This window comes from Adiantum capillus-veneris, chromosome 12 (genome assembly GCF_014529385.1).
Source record: "Adiantum capillus-veneris isolate H3 chromosome 12, ASM1452938v2, whole genome shotgun sequence".
In the NCBI taxonomy this organism is placed as follows: Eukaryota; Viridiplantae; Streptophyta; class Polypodiopsida; order Polypodiales; family Pteridaceae; genus Adiantum; species Adiantum capillus-veneris.
This window is the reverse complement of record NC_140942.1, coordinates 38281333-38296497: the sequence shown is the minus strand read 5'-3', so window position 1 is coordinate 38296497 and position 15165 is coordinate 38281333. Positions and strand designations below refer to the sequence as shown.

Sequence of the window (15165 nt, the reverse complement as noted above, 5' to 3'; positions counted from 1 at the left end):
ATATTTGACATATAAATACATCATACAAAACAAGAATGCTATACTCATTGCATCGACAACAACAAGATTTAGCAGCATAGCATTCACTCTTCATTAACACTTCAACTAGAACTCTCTATTCATGAGATTGATTACAAATATATCGATATAAAAGAGGCAAATGTAATAGTCATTGATGAGCTCTCCATGCTCACACAAACGACTTTTGATCTTGTTGTTAGTCAATGTAACAAGCCGTACACTACTAGATCCCTTCAATGAAAATGCATCATCTTGCTTGGCAATCTTGCCCAATTACCACTAGTATGCACTCATGCAAGGGGATCTATGTTACAAAGGTCATCTCACAAGATCTATACATTGACTACACACAAATTTCTATAGCATGTCATGCTCCGTAAGACATGCCATGGATCCTGAGTTGCATAATTTTCAGACCATTACACATGAAAGAAAACAGTGTACATGAGATTGACTCCACCTTGGATGCATGTATTGTACATGAGTGAATGTCCTTGACGACATCAACAATTCCACTATGATAATTTGTACTCATTGATGATTAGACATCCAAAACTAAAACACTATTGTGTTAAATAAGTTGTAGAGCCAAAATGAGATTACACAAGCCCTTGCTTATTTTTACAAGTATAGTACAATCCACTACTATATTTGTTGTGTACAGGACTAATCAATGAGATCATAAACAAATTGAACATAGATATAGACATGCCCGATGACCTCATGAATGCAGAGGATGAAAATCGATTGTTAGCTACAAAAACAACCACCAAGCTCTATATCCTTGAAATGTTGCACTATGTCTATGACATTGCCCTCGACAACCTAACGGACATGATGAACGATGATGCAAATGAAGTTCTCTTGAACTTTAAGAAAGAGGTCAATGAGAAAATGCCATCCATCTTTACAAAACATGATTTGAAGATCTTGATCCTTATTCCTACATCAACAACCAAAGCCAACATATAGTTCATTTTCATTTTACCTTCTATCAATTTTGCTTCTGTCATCAAATTTCACATTTCACATTCTGTCTCACACTAGCCTCGTCTTTATTGTACATAATAGGACAAGAACCCAATGTTGCTGCTCAAACACAACCATCCACAACAAGAAGCAATGACTATCGACTACACAGTCTACTTTATCACTTGTTGACCAAACGGGTGCAAGTACATGGGCATCACAAACAAATACAATAGGAGAAAGGCATAACACACTAGAAATCTACCTTCTAAGATGCGTAATGATGTACTGTGCTACCAGCCATTTCATGAAAACCTTATTTTTGAAAAGCTCTCTACTTGTAGAAATTTCCATATCCATGTAACACGTACTCTAGAAAAAAAATTCATCCATAGATTCAATAGCACAAGGAGAGCACAAGCTCCGTTGGATATAGCAATTTGTGAGATCATCTAGTACATTGCAAAAAATACACGTTCTTGAAACAAGAAGAATAGAGATTACTTATTCTTCTACTGTGTATGCCACATTTTAAATTAATGTTCAAAGAATACATTTTCTTTTTCTTTCAATGCTTACCCCTCATTGACTATCTTCTAGTGTTAATTAGGCTGATGCTTTATGAGTAATTTGCTCAATACTTCAAGTCCAATAAAAGTTAAAATCAAGAATACGTTGTCTTCCACATGGCTCACTTAAAATTACTGATGTGATAATCTACTTTTGAATTGAACATCCTTTCAATTTCTACTAGTCTTTACAGTGTGTTTTTTACTATCCACTAAGTTAGCTCTTTATAAACAAGGTGAAAGTCCACTATGGCCTTCATAATGGCTATTGAAAATAATTTTATAATAACTAGCTCGCACGACCCGCCTACGATGGGTCTCGCTCGCTCTTACCAATAGTATACAACAATAAGGTCTTCGGTGGTGGCAGTGCCTCTGACAGTGCCTAGGCATATCCTACATAAGGCCTACATTTGGAGGAGAGAGAGAGAGAGAGAGAGAGAGAGAGAGAGAGAGAGAGAGAGAGAGAGAGAGAGAATAGAATATAAGTTTTCATAGACACGAAGAAAGGACGTATCGTTTTGACAGAAAGGACGCATCGTTCTATCTTGTCTGTCAAAACGATGCGTCCTTTCTTCGTGTCTATGAAAACTTATATTCTATTCCCTCTCTCTCTCTATCTCTCTCTCTCTCTCTCTCTCTCTCTCTCTCTCTCACTCAGTTTCAGCTAGATAGGAAGGCACAAAGAGATGGAGAAGTAATGGTTTGGTCTCATAGGTCATTTTGGCCTCTTGAATATGTTCATATATCATTTCATTTCTCTCATGTGGCAATCAACTTCATGCATCCTACAACATTAAAACTCTCTTCTTCTTCTTCCTCCTCCTCCTCCTCCTCTCTCTCTCTCTCTCTCTCTCTCTCTCTCTCTCTCTCTCTCTCTCTCTCTCTCTCTCTCTCTCTCTCTCTCTCTCTCTCTCTATTCCAGCTTATTTCTAGCTAGTAGCACATCTAGCTTCATTTTATATTTTTTTGGTACCTAGACATGGCATCATATTCACATTAAGAAAAAAAATAGAGTATAGATAGGAAGACACAGAGAGATGAAGAACTAATGGTTTCGTCTCATAGGTCATTCTGGCCTCTTGAATCTGTTAACACTAAAATGGTAAAATAGGACACTTTTATGTCCTTGGATACTTTTCTGTCTTGTTAAGTGACCATTTTTCTTGAATTATTTGTAGAGTATGAAAATGAATTTCCAGGTGATATATATCCACAAAAGTTGCCTTATGAGCTTTAAAAAATTTGATATTTTTTATGGAATATCGATCTCACCATTAACCTTACTCTTGCACAACATTTTTGAACCTAAACTATGTGAAAAAACGGGTCCTGCTTTTGGATTTTTTTCAAAGTTTTGCAATTATACCACTCTAAACTTCATGTTTGTGAGGTTTAAATTGCTAAAGGATAGCCTTCATAGCTCTCAACATGTTTTGATGCTTCTAGAGAGAACTAAGTGTTAAAATTGAAAGTTATGATCAGCTTACAAGAATTGCATAATCCTATTTTTTGGCCAAAATTATCACTTTTATGATTTTTTGGTTGGCTTTCTTAATATCAAATGCAATTTTGATTGTGTAAGTGGCATGTATAGCATAAAGCTAGTCGTCCTTGAGTTTTGGGGGACCTAATAGGCTATAGAGCATAGTATATGATGATGGTTGAGTCTTATTATTGCTGAAAAATATGAGACATTTTAGTGTAGCAAGTATAGCTTTCTCAATATTGCTAGTTTCTTAGGCCAATTGCGTGTATTTTGTAGGTAATAACCATAACTAGTCATAAACCTGAAATTTGGCTAGCTATCGAGTAGTTTCTATGGGATTCTAGGGGTCATAATGATAAACCCAATTTTGTCATGTTTACTGTATTTAGCACTTCATCATTGTCCCCAAGGTTCCACTTAGTAAGGGATCCATTATTCTTTTGACATGCTCCATGGATCCTTTTGAATCCAAAGGCCCAAAGGGAACTAAAAAAACATGTATATAGTGTTTGTGTTGAGCATGACTATAGAAACTTTGATGATAGGTCCGCAGAATGGAAAAAATGCAACTTTTTTGTACCTAGTGAGGCAAAAGCAACCATATGTTTTGATCACCAACCCATTGAAGTTAACGGGGCATTTTATCTCGTGTCCTACAAAAATCCCCACTCTTAATGCACTGGTCCATCAACTTTGGAGGCTTGTTGTGACCAAGAGATGAAAAAGTTTACAAGTTTCTCATTTTTGCCATATGTAGTAGTCCTTGAACTATAAGCTCATGAAATGATTTTTAAAAAATGAGTGGATCTACTATGGTTTTGGAAATTTTTCCAAAACCCTGAAAGGACACTTTTATGTCATGTTAGGTTACCAAACTAGTGTTAATATATCGTTTTATATCTCTTATGTGGTAATCCACTTCAAAATTTGAAGCATCAATAGGAGTCTCTCTCATATGCAGCTCTCTCTCTCTCTCTCTCTCTCTCTCTCTCTCTCTCTCTCTCTCTCTCTCTCTCTCTCTCTCTCTCTCTCTCTCTCTCTCTCTCTCTCTCTCACACACACACACACACACACACACACACACACACACACACACACACACAAAATTCCAGCTCAGTTCTTGCTAGTAGCAGTTCTAGTCTCATTTTTCAATTTTATGGTACCTAGACATGGTATCAGATTCACTAGTTTGTAATGGTTTGGTCTCATAGGTCATTTTGGCCTACGAGACATGGTATTAGATTCACTAATTCGTAATGGTTTGGTCTCATAGGTCATTTTGGCCTCTTAATATACGTTAATATATCATTTGATTTCTCTCCTCCTCCTCTTCTTCTTCTTCTCCTCTAGCTAGAACTAACAAGAGTCTCGCTCGCTCGTTCTCTCTCGTTCTCTCTGGGCAATTCTCTCTCTCTCTCTCTCTCTCTCTCTCTCTCTCTCTCTCTCTATGCCTGGCACAATCACGGGCAAAAAAGTCTCTCTCTCAGTCTCCATTCGCATTACTTGATGTTGCAGGGCACAGTAACATGAGATGTGCAGCCCCATGACGACGCTCACACACACACACACATGTCTGAAGGATTGATGGAAATAATAAAAGTAGAGCTTACATAAGAAGTTACTTGCTTGGTTGGTGCAGAGCTGAGGGAGGTCGAACTGCAGAGGTCTCTCTCAACGTATGAGGGCACACGATCTCCTGCATCATGAATCTGTGTGTGTGTGTGTGTGTGTGTGTGTGTGTGTGCAAGCACTTCCAAGTAGTAACATGAGACGTGCATCAACGTGATGTAGAGCTGAGGTTGATGTAAGTTACCTGCTTCGTTGGTGCAGAGCTGGGGAGGTCGAACTATAGAGGTCGTTGAGGTCCTAGGGATCTCTCTCTCTCTCTCTCTCTCTCTCTCACACACACACACACACACACACACACACACACACACACAGAGCTTTGCTATCGAGGCAGCTCCCTCGTTAGTAGCATCTCTCTCTCTCTCTCTCTCTCTCTCTCTCTCTCTCTCTCTCTCTCTCTCTCTCTCACCCAAATCCGAACTCCGATTTGGGTGATCTATAGCCTCAATCGAAGAGCACGAAGTCCTCTACGCATTGATGTAAAGACAGAAATTTTCAGAGTTATGGAAGGCGTTTCTGTAGCAGCATTTTCGAAGTGAACAGGTTCAACAAAATTGATTCTCGTCTCCTATTTTACATACAATGTCTTCCAGCACTCGCAAGGGTTCTTCTTCTTCAACAAGGTCCACAACCATTGTGGAAAATGATCCAAAATCTCCTAAGTGTGGAGATAGCAACACAATCACCCAACCAACGACATCGGAAACCATGATCATGGCGTACTTGGTATCATTGCAAGAGACCGTAAACAAACAAGGCGAAGACTTACGAGCACTTGCAATGGAGAATGGCACACTAAGGGTACTTGTGGTTGAGAATGAGAATCTCAAGAGGACACTTGAGATGCAAACAACACGTTTGATGCAACTTGAAGAGGAAGTCAAGGAATGTAAACGCTCTCTTGTGGACTTGAATGCTTTAAAGGAGCGGATGAGCAAAGTAGAGCATGACCATGTATTGAAAGAGGAGAAATTTGACACTATGAGCCAGGATGTATGCGACATGAAAAATGTATGCACAAACAAGTCTTGGGCTGATATATGTGGTAGCAATGTGGTTTCTAATTCCTCACTCATGCAAGCTATGGTTCAAACAAAGAATCTTGAGAATGTGGATGTGGAAGAGTTGAAGGAACGGGAGCGACGTTCCAAGAACATTGTTATTCGTGGAATTCCCGAAGAGAAGTTAGAGACACCTCCTTCTCTTGCCATTGTTATTGAAGATTTCTTCAAAACCCACTTTGGCATGTCCGGAGTTATGGTCTATGGAGCACATAGAGTGGGGAAGCAAGGAGCTCCTCGCTCGGGAGAACGGCCAATTGTATGCACCATGCCGGATGAGACCAAGCGAAAGATTATCCTTGATAATAGTTGGATCTATTTGAGGGATACAAAATGTTTTGTATGTGAAGATCGCACTATTAAGCAACAAAATATGCGTCGCAAGGCATATGAGGAAAAGAATAATAAAAACAAGGAGATCTCTCGTGAAGAAAATGTGCCCAAGGAGGAGGCAAGTCTCTCAAGCAAATAGGGATGCGTGACCTATGAGACCGAGTTACAATTGAAAATATGCTTTTGGAATTGTAATGGATACCCATGGAATGCGGGGGTTGGCATTGATGAACTAACAAGCAAAGCCGATGTTGTACTTCTTGTTGAAACTTGGGAGCATGATACACAAAGGATTAACGGCTTGGAGGATTACAATGTACATTCATTGATGTGGTCAAAGAATCTCAAGCAACGAAGAGGACAAGGAGGGTTAGCATGTATGGTTAAGAAAGGATTGGAAGATTTTGTATCAATTGTGAAAGATGACAAGTACAAACGTTATGTATGGCTGAAAATTATGACACCAAAAAGAGCACCCATTTTTGTAGCCGGTTGCTACATTCCTCATCATGATTCTCCCTTTTATGCTTGCATGGATAGAGATCAACCATTTTCTGATTTGGAAGAGGACATTGCTTATTTCAAAGGTAAAGGTGATGTTATTGTATTTGGGGATATGAATGCTCGCACAAAAACATTGCAACATGATACTCAACAATTTGATATGCCATACATTTCAAGGGAGTTGGAGGAAGTTCACTTGTATGATCGTACTTCAATGGATGAGAAAGAGCCGGATCACTATGGAAAGTTACTTTTACACATGTGTAATAGCACGGGTATGCTCATTGCCAATGGTGTATCTTTGTGGAGTGGAACCAATGGATTTACGTGTAGAAGACATAATGGGGATAGTGTGATTGACTATATGCTACTCTCTGAAGCCATCATGTATCGTATAAAGAGTTTTATGTTTGGTCAATGGACCCCGGAATCCGACCATCGCACTTTATGTATTGACCTTTCATGTGGAGAAGCAACTAAGCATGATAATCTCAACCAAAGGAAAGAGAAGTTATCACTATGTATGGATTTCAAACGGGCACCAATGTACATTGAAATGGTTGAGCAAAAATTATGGATGACAAAGCTTCAATGTGATGCACCATTGGAAACTAAATGGGAAGCTTTCAAGAAAGCTATTTGTTCTTGTGCGGAAGAATGCTTTGCCATAAAGCATCTCCATGGTATCAACAAAGATAGATCACGCAAAAGGTGGTTTGATAAAGAATGTCAAGATGCTCGAAAGTCCTTGATAAAGCTTGATGCAACTATGGACAAAGACAACTATCAAAGTCATTTGCATACATACAAGGCATTGATTCAAAAGAAGAGAAGAAGATGGGAAGTAAAGCAACAAGAATTTCAAGTCCAAGAAAAGGCACATGCATATGGAAGATTTTGGAGAAACTTGAGAGGCAAGCGGGTTGAGAATTTTGGTAACTTGAGTCTAGTGGATATGTACACACATTGTAGGCAATTATATGAGCAAGAAAATATTGAAAAAATGCCATTTTATGGTTCACTCCCATGTATGTCGTCTTTTTTTACTATTGAGGATGTATGCGGTGGGCTTGAAAAGTTGGCCACTCGCAAAGCGGGAGATCTTCAAGGTATCAAGCCGGAGATGATCAAATGGACGGGAGATTTTACCCATGAGTGGATGTGTGATATGTTCAACCTTGCACTTCAACATGGTATGCCTTATGATTGGAGTACTAATTAGGTTAAGCCTTTGCATAAAGGAGGGGATGCAAAGAATGTAAGCAACTACCGGACTATAATGATTGGGTCTCTTATGGCAAAGTTGTTTGGGTGCATAATGGAGATGAAATTGAGTGATTGGGCTGAAGAGAATGACAAGCGTGCAAAGGGACAAGCGGGTTTTCGTCGATGCCATAGCACCATTGATCATCTTGTCACTCTTCCTGTTCTCATGGAGGAAAGTCGGTTGAAAGGCAAGCGATTGTATTGTTGTTTTGTGGACTTTAAGAAAGCCTTTGATATGATTCCACGTAACAATTTGTGGAGAAGGATGGAAGAACTCCAAGTGCCAAGTGAGTTTATGCTTGCGGTTTCTCGAATCTATTCGAAGGTGATTTGTCAATTGCGTATGAGAAGAGAAATTTCAGAAATTTTCGTAAGCACTATTGGGGTTAAACAAGGATGTCCATTGTCACCAACTCTCTTTGGTCTATGCATCGATCAATTGGAACAAATGGTACTTGACTTTATGCAAGAAGAAGGCATTGAAGAGGTCACTATTTGCAATGCGGTAATCATGCTTTTGTTGTATGCGGATGATGTAGTGCTTCTAGCACACACTTTAGAAGATGCACAAAAGCTTATGGTTGTCCTTGAGAACTTTTGCTTGCATAGTGGGCTGATTGTAAATGAATCCAAAACAAAGGTTATGCTTGTGAAAACTAACCATAAGGAGAAGCCATGCATTGTGTACAACAACGAGACACTTGAAGTTGTTGAGAGCTTTAAGTACCTTGGCCTTGAGGTTCCATCCAATCACAAGTGGCATGAATGTGCTATGCGTCGCTTGGAAGCGGGAAAGAGAGCATATTATGCATTTGAGAACATGTGTAATGCGGGAAACATCAAGTGTTGGGTTCTCAAGAAGTATCTTTTTGATGCATTGGTGACACCGGTTCTTTTTTATGGAGTTGAAGTGTGGGGCGGGAGCATCTCAAAGTCTACTTGGAAAGAGTTTGAGAATGTCCAAAAGCGTTTTCTTACAAACTTTCTCCAAGTTAAGACACAAACACCATATATGCTCCTACTTCTTGAGTCGGGATCTCTTCCAATTGAGGTTATGGGCATGGAAAGGGTTGTGGAGTACATGATAAAGATGCGTCAAAACCCCTCACATCGACTTCCTACAATTGCATGGGAAGCAAGCAAAAAAGTTCAAAAGACACATAAAAGCAAGATCTTGAGCATGGGATGGATGCAAGACATAAAGAAGTGGTTTGGGAGATGGGATGCATTACACTTTCTACATGATGCTTCAATTGACTCTCAAGTGAATGAAGCTTTTCTACAACGCCAATGTATTACGGCTTGGGAGAAATCCGGTGGGTCACGCTTCATACATTACACCACCTATATTGCCCCCAACTACAAAACCATGTTCTTTGCTGAGAGAGGAAACCGTACTCACACTTACATGCTTGAACCTATTCCCTTGTCCGCGATACGCACTATCGCAGCAATTCGGCTTAGCTCCCATTTCCTTCGATGTGAGATAGGGCGCTGGGGCAATGGAGAAGAGTCAAATCGATTGTGCACATTATGCTCACTGCAAGTTCGAGAGTCTGAGTACCACACACTACTAGAGTGCTCAGCTTTTGATCACATCCGAACTTGCTTCTCTCACATTTTCAGCCATAACTTAGACCTACACACTTTCCTCTCCCAGCCAAAGTGTGGGCTCTCCATTGCGACTCTCATCACTACAATTTTGGAGCATCGAGAGTCACTCATCAGCCATACACATACTACATCACATGTAACTTTGGTCCCATAGGTCATATTTGACCTCCGAGGACGATAATAAAATCTCTCTCTCTCTCTCTCTCTCTCTCTCTCTCTCTCTCTCTCTCTCTCTCTCTCTCTCTCTCTCTCTCTCTCTCTCTGGGTTAAGCCCCTCCACCATGCTTTGGAGGCTTCAAGAAGCGGGCGACTTGGACAAAAACCCTTGCAAGCATTTCTTTCTCCCTCTTTGTAGCAACCGGCTGAGCCCCTCTCTCGTGCTCCGGAGCCTTCAAGAAGCGGACAGCTTTCCATTTTGAAACTCGCACGAAACGGCAGGCGGCTCGTAATTCAAAGGTCAACATCACTTCAATTTCTCTTTCCTTAAGCCGGATAGTAGCCGGATGCAGGAGCGATCGCCATCTGGCAAGGGGAAGACCCGAAATCCCTCCCCGCTTTATAATAGAATAGATAGGTTGCTTTGTGAGAGAGAAAACAAGAAAGTGACACTACATTTTAAAACACTTTTTTTCACAATAGAATATTACATTTTTTGGAAATAAATATATGAATGAATTGTTAAGATTACAGTAAGTTTGTAAATAACCAAATAAATAAATGAAATAAATCTTTATAAAATTCTTAAATCAAAAGACTCTTTATCAATACTTTACATTGTGAGATCAAACTTCTATGAATACACTTTTTTATTCAAAATGGTGAATGCAACTCTAGAAAATATCGTTCAAAAGACAATCATTTATTTTCATTGCAAGACTTTTAAGATCCTTGGAGACACTTGTCAAGCCATAAAATTTGAACGACCTTCACCCATAGTGCACTAAGGCCTTTAGAAGGCTAAAAATATGCTATTACTTCAACTCTGTATAACCTACATTCCCTTCCACATGGCTCACTTAATATTAATATCTTCTCATACCTTGTTACTTGGTGAGCCCAAGGTCCTTTTTCCAAATAAGGCCACCGTATTGAGCCACTTGGATTAATCTTGAGCATAGACTCACTACAACCTCGCGCGAAGAGAAAAAAAAAGCATTGCGATCTTGCTCGAAAAGTAGCAGCGCTGCTTCAAAATCTTTGCTGATAATAGTAGTGCAAGGAGATTCTACTGCAAGGAGATCATCAACACAAGGAGATTCGAGCACAGAGGAGAGCAAGCAAGAGCGTCGGCAAGGTATGTTGTTGTACTGCACTACATCTCTATCTCTCTCTCTCTCTCTCTCTCTCTCTCTCTCTCTCTCTCTCTCTCTCTCTCTCTCTCTCTCTCGGTAGCACGCCCAACAACAAAAACTCAACCATTGAGGCTCGCGTAAATGGAGTCATTGAAGATGGGGAAAGCAATGATGGTGAGGATAGTAGAGACGACTTTGCTCGTGCCGGTGTAGCAAATGACTATGTTGGTTGGGGTTGCGGGGAAGGGGACGACGAAGCGGTTGATGATGGGAGAGAAGATAGAGGCGGAGAGGTAGTATTGGCCAATAGGTTGGTCTGCTGTGAGTATAATGTTAATGGTTTGTGTACTTGGCTTCGATCTCCACGACAGTGAGGGTATGGCCAATGACGCCCACGTACATGTGGAAGTTGTATCTACAATTACAACAATGATGAGTGATCGTGCAGAGCCTGGGAATTGAACCTATGTCGTATTTCATTTTTATGATTGTACTTGCCGTCGACCAGTTGTAGAGAGAGCCCCAGGCTCGCTATTGATGGTAAGAGCATCACGCAACCAGATTATGTGAGCACTCGCCCTATACAATTGGAGTTTAAAGAATGAGGTGCTAGCTAGACACAGATCACACTCAGTTGTCCATCTTGGTCATAGCCAGGGCAGCCGTCTAGATTTGGGCTGGTAAGGTGAGCAACTCCATCGACATAGCCAGTAAGCTATCCTAGACTCTATTGGTGGTGCATGTAAACCACCGACTAGAGAGATCAAGGGTTTTCCTCCCCATGCCTCACGTAAAGGAGTGAGTGAAAAATGCCACCACTAAAGATCTTCGTATGACTATATCAATTTGTGTAGTATGATGGAGTTTTGAAGCTCTCTTTTGCACATCGTAAGAGGCAAGGACTGGAAACGCTCCATGAAGAGGAAGTGAGTCGTGACCTATCACTTACTCTTCTGGTGCAAATGTGGTATAGCTGATGTGATGTGTGCATATACAACAAGCTTTGCAACATTCATGGGTATGCCAGGACCACCACCTACAATGACTCTATTCTTGACATGTTTAGGTTTCGTGATCCTTGTATGTCAGGAAGGCTCTTATGCCTCTCCTTGTCCAAGTCTTGGAGGTTTGTGGTGTCTCCCATCGAATCAAACGATATCAATCACATGTGGAACATCACAAGTTGATCTCAATGATCAATTCAAACATTTCGAGTCAAACGACATCAATCACATGTGGAACATCACAAGTTGATCTCAATGATCAATTCAAACATTGAGGCTTTTCCCTTGTCATGTTTAGGATTTCTGTAGTGCTACTTGTACTCTAATATGGTATTTTTGACAAATTGTACTACATCTCTCAGCCTCTTAGTGAATCCATGCTTTACAAAGCCCTTGTGAGAAAGGCTCCTATGCCTCTCCTCGTCCAAATCCTAGAGCATGCAGATTGTAAGATATGTCCAAAATGGTTTTGACCTCGTGAAACACAGCCTTGGCTTGCATGTGGATGTTTTGCATAATGCCACAAGCCTCAAGGCGCAAGCAAAGATGATTGCATATATGGAGTGTGGATTTATCTTTGCATAAAGTGAAAGCAACCCTATGGATTTTTATCGAGCAGGGCAATTATCGTATTCTAGCAAACGTTGTTTTGATGTTGGCTTGCCCAGGTGCTCGGTGAGATGCCATTTGCATCTGGTGCAACTTACGCTTGTCTACATCACTAGCTGGGCAGATTTGTGAAATATGCTTGTTACATCCTAAAGCACTAATCCATACAAGTTGACCAGAGCACTAACAAGAGACTCGAGTAGCAGTCTTGTTGTGACTTGTCTCAACCAGGTCAATGCCTTGTCAAATAACAAAAGCCTTCAACATGCAAGAATAGGTTATCTCAGGTTAGTCATGGCTGCTTCTGAGCACCATTCCTGATTCTCATGGAGCAGCTGGGTTGAAGCCTTTCCACTTGCATTTTAGACACGTTCTCTAAAATGGGGAGATGTGGAGCTTGGATGATTGACCTTTGAGCGTGAAATAGATTTAGAGAAATGTAATGCTACAACATGTGTTAGTGAGTAACATATATGCAACAGGTTGCTTGGAAGCAGCCGAGATGCAAGGTAGTATGGGCTTCATAAAAACTAGTAAATATGACAACATCCCCGCCACTCTTTGGCTCTATTTTGAAGATGAATGATATCGAGCGGAATGCCACCCGTATTAATGCCCATGAGCGTAACGTAATAGTGGTTCGTCAGCTGTGTGTTTGGACTATTAATGAGCGGACTGAATATGGTGCCTTCCGCTATGGGGACACCGGCCTCAAGATGCTTATTATCATGTGGAGTTAGGAAGCACAATACATAACGCGATTAGTGAGCAAGGAGGCAAGAAGACATAATTGATGACCGAAGAAGCTTACAACACACACACACACACACACACACACACACACACACACACACACATATATATATATATATATATATATATATATATATATATATATATATATATATATATATAGAGAGAGAGAGAGAGAGAGAGAGAGAGAGAGAGAGAGAGAAGGTAATACCAATCAGAGGACATAGAACATAAAGTTACATCTGCGTGTTTTTTGTATGAGTGGCAGGGAGGACATGTATTCAGAGCACTGCATGTTCCAATTGCACAAGTGCGACTCCAGCGCGACAACACTGCAAGGTTCGTTATCTGCATCCAATTTTCCATGCGCTGCGTTTGCTTGCGCAACACATAAACGCTACGGGGCACGACACGTCTTCCGTTTCTTATAAATTTTTGGAGAGACCATAGTGCCAGCTCTCCACCATACTTTTGTATGGCACCTCTGTATGACGTGCACTATATACTTTGCACTTTCAGTCTGTGACATTTCATTGCAAGATGATTTCTTTTTTGTAGCTTGACTCAAATATCGGCCTGTACTAGATTGGACAATCGAAAAGTAGTTGTACAACATTGCAGGTCAGTAAAGCACCTCATTTATTGTTGCAGTTTATTCATGCTTGACCTATTTACTTGTTTTAACTTTTTTCGCATTACTTCCTTTGCTTCGATTTCTTTGGATCTCGTTTCAGATTTATACACTCAATGTCGATGAACATCTGTACATGTTAGTTACACACGCAACTCTTTGCATACGATTGCTAGCCAATGCATGTGATGTATTACAATAGTGAATACACAAGTAGTGAATGCATGTGGTGTATCACAGTAGTGAATTCACCGTTTCTCCCATACTAGATGTCAGTATGAAGTTCTCAAGACCTAGACGATTATAGTCCAAGCATCAATAATCTAGGGAGCAAAATGTAGCCAACTTGAAACTAGCTTATCGTCCATATGCTAGGTCATGGTATACCTCACATATATAGCGATAAACAAGGTTGACAGACACATAAAATAGACACTCTTGCTGTCCTCACTTCTGTATTATTATTGGACTCTTTTTGCCATTGGAGCACCAAAAACAAGACTTAGTAGCAACATTGCATCTACCGTCCATTACCATTTCAAGATACCAAACCACAAATCAACATTATCCCCCTCTCTATTCATGAGATCGATGAGCAATACTTGGACATAAAAGAGGTATATATTATAATTATAGACAAGCTACCAACCATTCGATGAAAAATTTATTTTTGAAATACTTTTTGTTTGCAAGAATTTACATGTAGTAGGTATACTAGAAAAAACATTCATTAGTAGACATAGTCGTACAACCTCACTTGGATATAATCTCAACTGTAACCATCCCTATTATCACTAATAATTGATGCACTTAACTTTGTCTCCTCCCATAAAAATTATAGCATTTTTCAAATGTATATCCCTTACACGCAGTGCCACCCTTGCCAGATCAGTCATGCTCTTGTTCCCTTCAGTGCTAGATGCTAAATGTCAATTTCTATATGTCCTCTTATATTCTATAGATGTTGTATAGAAAGGCCCACCAAGCAGACAGGTTTCATATCCATTGGAACTCTCCAACAACAAATGCGAGGGTTTTTCAGGTAGGAACTTCAATCTATGGCTTCCCGCCGTCCTTACGCCGAAGAGGACGATGCGGATGAAGACAACGATGCAGAAGATGGTGGGCGAGGGCGGGAGGCTTGGGAGCGTGCATACGCAGACGATAGGTCCTGGGAGGCTCTTCAAGAAGATGAGTCGGGTCTCTTGCGACCTTTTGATAAAGCTGAACAGCAGCGGCAACACCGTCGTCGCATCCAGGCGGCTGTGGGTACTCGCATCCAACGAGGCATCATTCGCTACCTCTATCTCGTGATAGATATGTCTCGGGTAAGCATTTGTGGATTATTTTTTCCATCTGTACCACGACAGAGGTTGCGCGCGCACACACACACACACACACACACACACACACAGAGAGAGAGA

At 40.5% G+C, this 15165-nt stretch overlaps 1 protein-coding gene across 2 annotated transcripts in view; it reads left to right on the top strand.

The window, feature by feature from the left end:
- The first annotated feature begins 14719 nt into the window (after positions 1-14719).
- The window catches only part of GTF2H2 (general transcription factor II H2), a 68069-nt gene continuing 67623 nt past the window's right edge, over positions 14720-15165 (top strand). For both annotated transcript variants that reach the window (XM_086525062.1, XM_086525061.1), the window contains exon 1: positions 14720-15069. In XM_086525062.1, coding sequence (XP_086381188.1) covers positions 14800-15069 — 270 coding nt within the window. In that variant the 5' untranslated portion in view covers positions 14720-14799. The remainder of the gene's footprint in view (positions 15070-15165) is intronic.